Raw genomic sequence first — 8,752 nt, forward strand, 5'->3', positions numbered from 1 at the left:
TTTCTGGCCCAAACTGACCTCCAATTCATGGCAGTTCTCCTGTCTTGGCCTTCTTGGGATTATAGATGTGAGCCATCATGGCAGGTTTAGATATATTTTCACTTGCAGATTACTCCAGTTCAGAGAGATGGCTGTGCCTCTCAGTTAGTATTAATTTGAAGCCTGGTATTTCCCAGAAACTCCCCACATGAGTTCTGATGCCAGCTATTCCTGAGAACTGTTGTTATAGACTGAGTGCCTGATAGGAAGGGAGAAACCAGCTGCTACGGCTACTTCCGTTTCCACCTAACAGCTCCTTTCTGGGCCTTGGTATAACACCTATATCAAGAGCTCGTGTGCCCTTTCACTAGGCCCGAGGGCTGGGAACTTTATCAAGCCTCACAGAGGCAGCACTTTTTGTAGCTCTGAGCACTGCATGAGGAGGGAAGAGCCCTGTAGCTAATTATGCTGAAGTTGCCAAAATCTGCACTCTAAACCCAGAATGAGCACTCAACAGAGGAAACACACACTGGAGAAAGACGAGAGAGGCAAGCTGAAGAAACAGCCAGAGTAGAGACTTGAGAATGTGTATAGATCGGTGTCTCAGCCATCATAAAGCCTGGGTGTTTATTGTCATGGTCTTGCAGGTCTGTCCAAGAAGCCTTCCCTCTACTGGATCCTCCACCTCCCATAACCCGGAAGCGAACCCCTCGGGCCCTGAAGACCACCCAGGACATGCTGATCTCATCGCAGCCTGTCCTAAGCAGTCTCGAATATGGGACGGAATTGTCACCTGAGCAGGCCCAGGACTCTCCCCCCACTGCTGGGACTGTCTCTGCAGATACCTCACGGCCAGAGTCTATCAGTGAAGTGGGAGATAGGGGAGAGGCTCTGCCTAACGGGGAGGTGTCCCTGTTGGTGCCTGACCTGATACACAAGAGCAACCAGGAGGAATCCAAGCTGAAAGCGAGCGAGTGCAGAAAAGCCTCCTCCCCTGCTCCCATTGAGAGGAACGGCCTCAAACTCAGCTTGAGCCCCATCAGCCTGGCCGAGTCCTGGGAGAACAACAGCCCACCTCCACAGGCACGGACCTCCAGCCTTGACAATGAGGGTCTTCACCCAGACCTGCTGTCCTTCGAGTAGGGCATCTTGTCTTCCCTGCTGAACATGTTCCTCACTGTGTCCTCCACTGCACACAGGTCCTTTGTCCCAGCTCTGCCACGCCCTCATCTTCCTTGTGGAAGGCAGAGCAGAGCCCCCTCTCTACCCGAGGGGTTGCGGGACCAGATGGCCACAAGTAGTCCCAGTTAAGGAGTCTGCAGAATGGCAAAGGATGTGGGCGGCCTCTCCGAGCCTACTTCTCTGTAAGAGCTTCTGGCTGCTGCTGGGACTCATTCACTCTCAGGCTTGCCCCAGCTTCCTACTGAATTACAGGGCCACCAGCCTAGGAGGATGGGTCTGGCAGGAATTCTCTTTGCCTGTCAGATCAGATATGCTATCTGTTCTTTCATCCCCACCCCAATCCCTGATTCTGCCCCTTTCATCCGTAATGGTGCCAGGACTTGATGGCAATACTGCTAGGGAAGAATGGTAGGTTTGGCTTGATGATGGGATCAGGCCTGACTACAACCTTATCATAGAATAGCTCCTTCAGTCTCTAGGCCATCTGGACCCCTAGCCACCATCTTTCCTCTGTTTCTGGGTTAGGGCTAGAGGAGGTTCTTCCCAGGCTTGGGGCCTTGAGGACTACCTCACAGGTTGAACCTTGTCACCAGGGTCCCCAGGGTTTTCATCCAGTTAGATGTAGCCCCACCTCTCTGGATAGATACTTAGGAAAATGGTAGGGGCAGTTGTGCTGGGGTTTCTTACTGTGTGTGTGTGAAGATGGGGGTGGGCAGGCCCCTGCAGAAGCAGCAGAGAGTGTTCTGATGTTCAAAAGGAGAGCTTAGGAACATGGACTGGGCCTACAAGAGCCAAGAGCAGAGATCACAGAGAAGAGTGAAGTCAGGACTGAGAAGAGGATCACTGAGAATCAGGGCAGCTTCTCAGGCCACTCCACACCCAGGAGAAGGCAGTGCCGGGGCCTGGGAAGAGTGTGTGTGGGAGCCAGGGTGGAGCATGTGAGAGACTGGAATGTGCTGAGGGTTGTGGAGGCAAAGCAGATGCTGGTAAGTGAGTGTGCTGCTTCATGCTTGTGCTGAGGTTGCCTAAATTTCCTGCAGCCCCAGGCCTGCCCAGAGATACCCAAGCTGTTGTCCTCTATCCAAGTAAGAGCGATCTTCCTCTGCTTCTGCCCGCAGGATCTGGGTAAGGAACCAACAAGGCTTATCAACCCTTGACCAGCTCCTGCCTTCCAGGTTAACTTGCTTTGTATTCCTTTCTCCCTCCAGGGGCCCTATCGTGCTGTCTTCCCGTGGCCTGGAGGCTCTGTAGTAACCCCAGCCACAAGGGTCTTTGTAGCCAGAAGAGAACATCCCTATTCTTGAACAAGGAGGTCAGAGCCCCACAAGAAGGCTGGGGATGGTGCATCGAGCCAGGGCAGGCCATGTAGCAGTTTTCTCTACTCTCTGTGGTCCTCCCTTTTCCGCTTGCTTTGCTTCACATCTGTGAGATTGGACACATGGGTCTCACTTCCCAGTTCAACATCACCAATGGGCTGCCCTCCTCCCAACCAACAGAGATCTGAGCTAACTCCTGCAGAACCAGAAGAGGAGTCCTCAGCAGGATCCCTGGGATGAGGTTTCCCTTCTCAAATACTTGCTTACTACAGCTGTATGGCTTCAGCCATCTCTTCCCTCTGACCCATCCCATGCTCCCTACAAAGTCTTATCTTTTCCTCTCAGATAAGAACCCATGTAGCCAGGCATCTGAAGGCCCTGGTGGGGTTTACAGGACTGTTAACACATAAGTAGCACGTGTGCCTTGCTTCAAGAACATCCCAAAGTTGTGATATCTGACCCTGAAGTCAGAGAAGTCCTTAGAACTACCATTTGAGGACCTATGAATTTTCCCAGAATAATTTGTGATTATCCAAAACAGAGATATTTCAGGCTGTGGGGTGGGAAGTCTAAGCATGCGCCAGAAAGCAAGTCCAGTGTAATCTGAGCTCTCCATTCCAGAATCTTGGTTTGTTCCTCTGATGAGAAGCTCAGCCAGTAGCTGCCCAATGGAGCTGTTCCTCCCACGAAGTGATAAGGTTGCCTAAGACCAACAACATGAGGCTTGGCTTGCCTAAGCACTCAGGCTACTGCTGGAGTCCTGGCCCTCGGGCCCAGGATTAGCCCAGAGATCCTACCATATTGTCCCAAGACCCCTGTAAAGGAAACTTCCGAGAACTTTAGATGGTGTTTGATGTTGAATTAGGTGCCATGGATGTCTACACAACTCCTAGGGGCTTGGCCATCTCCCTGCTACAGAAGTGATGCTGCTACCTCAGGAGGTCATTTGAGACTGAGCCTTGTCTTAGATGCTGCAGATATGGCCTGGTGCTAGGGGCTACGTGCTTCCCAGGGACCGGCAGGAACAAATCCTCTTGAGGGCTTTGACTTACACCAGTTCTTCCATCTAGGGCCGCGACAGGCTCGCCAACCATCTCAGCAGTCTGGTCTGCAGCACGGCAGCCTTCACCATGCATCAAGATCCCCTGGTGGCTTAGTTTTTGCGTAGCTTGATCTGCATGGGGGTGAGGGTGGGCTAATGGAGAAGAAAGAAGGATATGATTTCTATATTTAAAGAAACTGGGGTCTTGGAGCCTTTTCTTCCACTTCTTTCAAGCCCCATCATATACCCCTATTCAGCCCATAACTTTACCCTGGTAGAGCGATCACAAAATAAGCTTCCAAAAGCCTGGAGAGAAGGTATCTCCTCCCCTGTCCCAGCCCACTCTTCTCTCTAGAAATGTATCTGTGAATGTTCTGTATCTGGGAGATATGAAGACATGTGTTTCGAATCCATCATCTTTTACAGAGCAGGGTTGGTCCCTGTTTGGAAGAACAAGATTATAGTTCTATTCTGGGTATTTTTTTAGAGAGTTCATATTTATATTTTTAGAGATTTTTGTCTTGTAGAAGGAAATTACATAATAAAATGGTAACGTGTTTTGCTGGCTTGTCTCTTTTCCTCCTGACTAGTGGAAAATTCTGGAGTCCTGGGCTCCTGGGGGCTCCCTGGGCAGGTGCAGAACCATGAAATTTTGCTTTGCAAACCTGCAAGATGGAGGGATGAGGGAAGCGATGATGAAGGAGGCTACTGCAAACAAACCTCCAGCTTGAGACTGTTAGAGTAACGAGGATGCGTTTAGTTCTGTGCCACTGATTGGCTGACTGCTGTAAGGGTCTCCACTGTGACTTTACTGGACCACAACATGATCTATACATGTCCAGCCCTTCTTGCAGGGAAGCTGTAAGGAAACTCAGATGCCCATTGAATCCTTCTTGAAGGTCTCACCCTAGGCTCTGCAGCCTGCTTTCATCTCAGAGGGATGGAGTGACATGTTTGTGTGCACACTCTCCACAGAGGCCAGAGCAGCTCCTCACAGGGTGTTAGTTAGCATCAGCAACTAGCAGAGAAATACTCAGAGCTGTCGACTTGGGGGAAATTGCTTTCCCATGGCTGCTCTGGACTTAGACGGCCCTTGGTGACATTTGCTGACGTCATGAACAAGAGCTGGGGTGGAGTCCCTGTGCCATTACTGCTGCCAGATGTCAAGGTTCAGAGGACTCATGCTCTAGAAGCAGTTCTCAACCTGTGGGTCGTGACTTTGGGGTTGAACAACCCTTTTCACAAGGGGTCACCTAAGACCAATAGAGAGCACAGATATTTCTATTATGATGCCTAATAGTTGCAAAATTAGAGTTATGAAGTAGCAATGAAAGTCATTTTATGGTTCCACACCATGAGGAACTGTGTTAAAGGGTCGCAGCATCAGGAAGGTTGGGAACCAGTGCTTTAGAGAGTCAAGCCTTTGATTTCCTCAGAAGGAAGACAGTAGAGAGGAAAAAGGGAAGGGAGGGAAAGGGGCTTCCACTGCGTTCACACATTACCAGAGGGAAAAGATAGAGGCCTTTTTGTCCAGACCTTTCATTCGCTGCCGTGACTAAACCCGGGTTTGGAGTCTATGGTCCAGTCTGTTGAGGCTCCCTGGTTCTATGTCAGGAGCATCTCTACATGAAGTGAAGGCTCTGACCTTTTCTGCATCTCATTGTGTTTTCTCAGAGGGAACAAAGAAGAGAAAAACTGAGTTTTCTAAGCGAGCTTGCTTGCCCCATTGTGGGGCACAGCTATATTATCCCAAGAAAACAGGGGTAACACAAAAACCAACCCAGCGGTATTCCATGCATGGGAAAATGCATTGAAAATGCTTACAATAGCAACATTTTTCTTTAAGCGTGTGCTCCGGTGACCATTCTTTAGGTGACCTCTCCCGTTGGATGGTTTTGGGATCTGCTTCTGTCATCAATTCAAGTGTGAAAGTTGCCTGTTATGAGCCCTTCTTTCCCACTGCTGTGCAAAGTTGTTGGGTTTCTTTGGTTTGGGTTGGGTTTTTGTGGTTGTTTTTTTGCCTATAGTCAAGTATGCAGAAATGGTTATGAAAAGGGTTTTGGGAAATTTTAAGTGTGGAAGTGGATGTGCACGTGACCCTTTTTCCATCCTATCTTCTAAGGTGAACCACTGGTCTAGAAACTACAGGGACAAAGACTGCACTTTTATCTGGACACGGATGCTAATGTCTTAGAGCACGGCAGAGCCACCAGCAGGCCAGTCATTTCGACTGTAGGAATGTCCGTTTCCTCCGGGTTTACAGCGATTGCTAAGGGACATGGTAGTCTACTGGAGGGCCCAAAGAACTCTTTGTTGTTCCCAGGGTCTGTGCAATGCTGGTGGGGAACCCCAGCTGATATTCAAATGCAATGGAATTAACACTTCTAAACAGCCCCAGATGCTGTCCCAAACTCAGAGAATTCCTTCTTGGTCAGTTTGTTCATCAATTTTGGAACCCCCCTGAGGTGTGGGGGTGCTAGGAATGCTCAGGAGAGTTGTAGGCTTCCACTGCCTCTTCGTTCCCTGCCATGCCACACCTCTGAGTTTCCCAATTTAGCCTGGCTGTAATGATTATCTCTAAGATTTTGACCCTTGGGATCCCTTAGATTCCCTCAGTAGTGGTCCCCAAACCCTCCCAGCCCCCGAGGTTTAGGGTGCCTCACAGGGAACACCCCCTACCATGGCTCTCCTGGAAGTAGGGACAAGTACAGATGGCTCCTATGGGCAGACTCTCTACCTCCCTAAGTACCAATGGCATGTCTGCTCTTCATCTCCCAAGAAAGCTTGCTTAGGAAACTCCCAGTTGTCCAGTGGAAGTCCTGTGGTGGTCTTCCTCCCCCCCACCCCCTGTGCAGAGAGCCTTCCTCTTTGCTGCCATCTGCACCGGGGGCACCTGGAAAGCCCAGACTTCCGACTAATGAGAAAATTCCTCCACTTTCCGTATCTAGGGACCGACCCTCCTGAGACACAAGGCTTTGTGTCCAGCTTATCTCCAGCTGCTGCCATGATGAATAGGCCAGCTCAGGGGAGCCTGGGGCAGCTCTGCCCCCAGGAAACTTGGTTATTAATACCGACAGGGAAACAGTCCTGAAGAAATATTTAAGGACCAACTCAAATACAGCAGACTGCATTCTCTCTCGTGGGAGTTGCTAAAGATTTATGTTGGTTGCATGGCACAGGAAACGTGGCTTGTGTTTTCCTTTGCTCTAGGAAAAGAAAAAGGCCTACAAATAAAACGTACCAACAAACTGTAGCTCCCCACCCCTTTGGACTGTTTCAACAGTGAGCTGTTTCCAGTGCCATCTGCTTAGCTACCTTCTTTCTTAAAACAGCCCTCCATTTGCCACCTTATCTCTCCTAAACTTGTGCTGCTTATGTAATTCTAGTTGGCTCGATCTGATGTTCGAGCACATCCAAGTGTTCAGCCCACACTGTGGGCCAACCCACAACTCCCAGGAGGTTTAGGATGGTCCCAACCACTGAAGGATAACAAAGGGAGCTTTGTGGACTTCTGTGGCCAAGGGAAGTAAATTCCACCAGCCCTGTGAAGGGCTCGAGACTCAAGCACCATTGATGAGCTCCCTATACCTGCAATGGGCAGACCCAGTCAGCTCATGGTTCTGGGTAAACTCTGTTCCAGTTAGTCTTGCTGGCCCCGCTCAGTCTCCGGTCCTCTGTCTGGAAGAGTCAGCAGAGCTGGAGAATGCTCTGGAGTCAGTGAGGTTTGTCTGGGAGCTGTATCATTTAGAGATGCGGTTTTAGTCTGTGGGGGTGGGGATGGGGTGACTGTGTGCATTACAGCTTAACGGGAAGAGGGGGCTCAGGGGCCTTGGCCAAGCCTTTATCAACCCGTGACTGTGGGTAGCAAATGCTGCGACCAGGCCTGGGCCCCTATTGTGAAGCCTGCGGTGAGCTGTCAGATGGTTCTCTGCCAGGCCCCAACCTAGCTCCGCTTCCAGGTTCTTATACCACCATTCCATCTCTTCCCCAGAACCTTCCTTTCCTGATCCGGTCAGGCTGTGGTAATTCATCCTTCACTTCTCCACTGGGGCTTTTCCCTTCCGCTAGGCTTCCTGCCCTGACAACACCCTGTTGCGCTTTGAATGTGAAATAATGTGTTCCAAGCCAGACTGATTTATCTTCCCAAATAGGACCAATAGCTGGGGACCCACGTATTCTAATATTTAAATGTGGAGAATATTTACATTCACAACACACGCCCTCTGACCCCCCCCCCCCCACATTTTTGATCATGTGTCTCCTGTGTGGTTTGCAGGGCAGTGGAGCCTTCTGTGCCTCTCTACAAGTCTCTGAGCACTTGGGGGCAAGCAGGGGTCATACCATCTTCATATATGACTCCTCAATTCCCACACAGCACCTGGCATGTTGCAGGGACCTGGGAAAGACATGCATGAAAGGAGCTAAACTCAAGGAATTTGTGGTTTGATCTGTGTGGGGCAGATGAGATGAACTTACCTGGGTTTAGAGTAGACTCATGCTGCTGCTTCAGGTTGGCTGTCTTCCTCAGTGTCTCTGTCTAGAGCAAGCCTTTCTGGGCCAGGTTGGTCACTGCGCAGTGGACTATGGGAGGCCATACTCAAAATGGAAACTGACCAATGGGCCAGTGAGGAGCTCATTTTTGTCCATCCAGAGCCTTCACTAACTCTGCTCCCTGGATGGACGGGTGCCACCTTGCCACAGGGTACCCAGAAACATACTGATACTCAGTCTAAGGCAGGAATGCTAGGTACCTATTGATGCCAGATAGATGCTTACCCCTGAGCTCCAGTTCTTAGTACTCCTCTTTGCCATTCTAGGCACTCATGGGAGATTCATCGTGTTCTCCAAAGCTTCTGAGGAGTCCAGCGATCGTTCTGATCAATTTGCACACACCATCTCATATGCTTTTCTCAGGAACACTGCATAGGCAATCTCAGGAAGCCCATTTTTCAGGCACGTAATCTTTTACCATGTTCAGAAAGATCCACACATGAATCTGTTAATTCTCATATCCTGAGAGGGGTATTTCAGCAACACTGCGGGATGGGGGAATGAACCTTACAACTGATGAAAAGCAGAATGAATCCCGAAGGCCGAGGCTTTCAGACTGGGGGATCGCTCCCCTACCCTGCCACCCACAGCTCTGTGTGCTTCCATCACACCAGCGAATAAGAAGTCCGGGAACTAGTCATGGCCCAGAAATATCTGTTTTAGTTTGACCTTTTCTAAGGAT

The 8,752-nt window shown here is 50.0% G+C and overlaps 1 protein-coding gene across 6 annotated transcripts in view; it reads left to right on the top strand.

Annotated features, from left to right (window-relative positions):
• Positions 1 to 4,080, top strand: part of C5H1orf226 (chromosome 5 C1orf226 homolog) — a 297,311-nt gene extending 293,231 nt beyond the window's left edge. For all 6 annotated transcript variants that reach the window (XM_085687715.2, XM_085687716.2, XM_087906163.1 and 3 more), the window contains one exon: positions 627 to 4,080. In XM_085687715.2, coding sequence (XP_085543841.2) covers positions 627 to 1,122 — 496 coding nt within the window. In that variant the 3' untranslated portion in view covers positions 1,123 to 4,080. The remainder of the gene's footprint in view (positions 1 to 626) is intronic.
• Positions 4,081 to 8,752: the final 4,672 nt, after the last annotated feature.

Source organism: Myodes glareolus, chromosome 5 (genome assembly GCF_982192425.1).
Source record: "Myodes glareolus chromosome 5, mMyoGla1.1, whole genome shotgun sequence".
NCBI lineage: Eukaryota > Metazoa > Chordata > Mammalia > Rodentia > Cricetidae > Myodes > Myodes glareolus.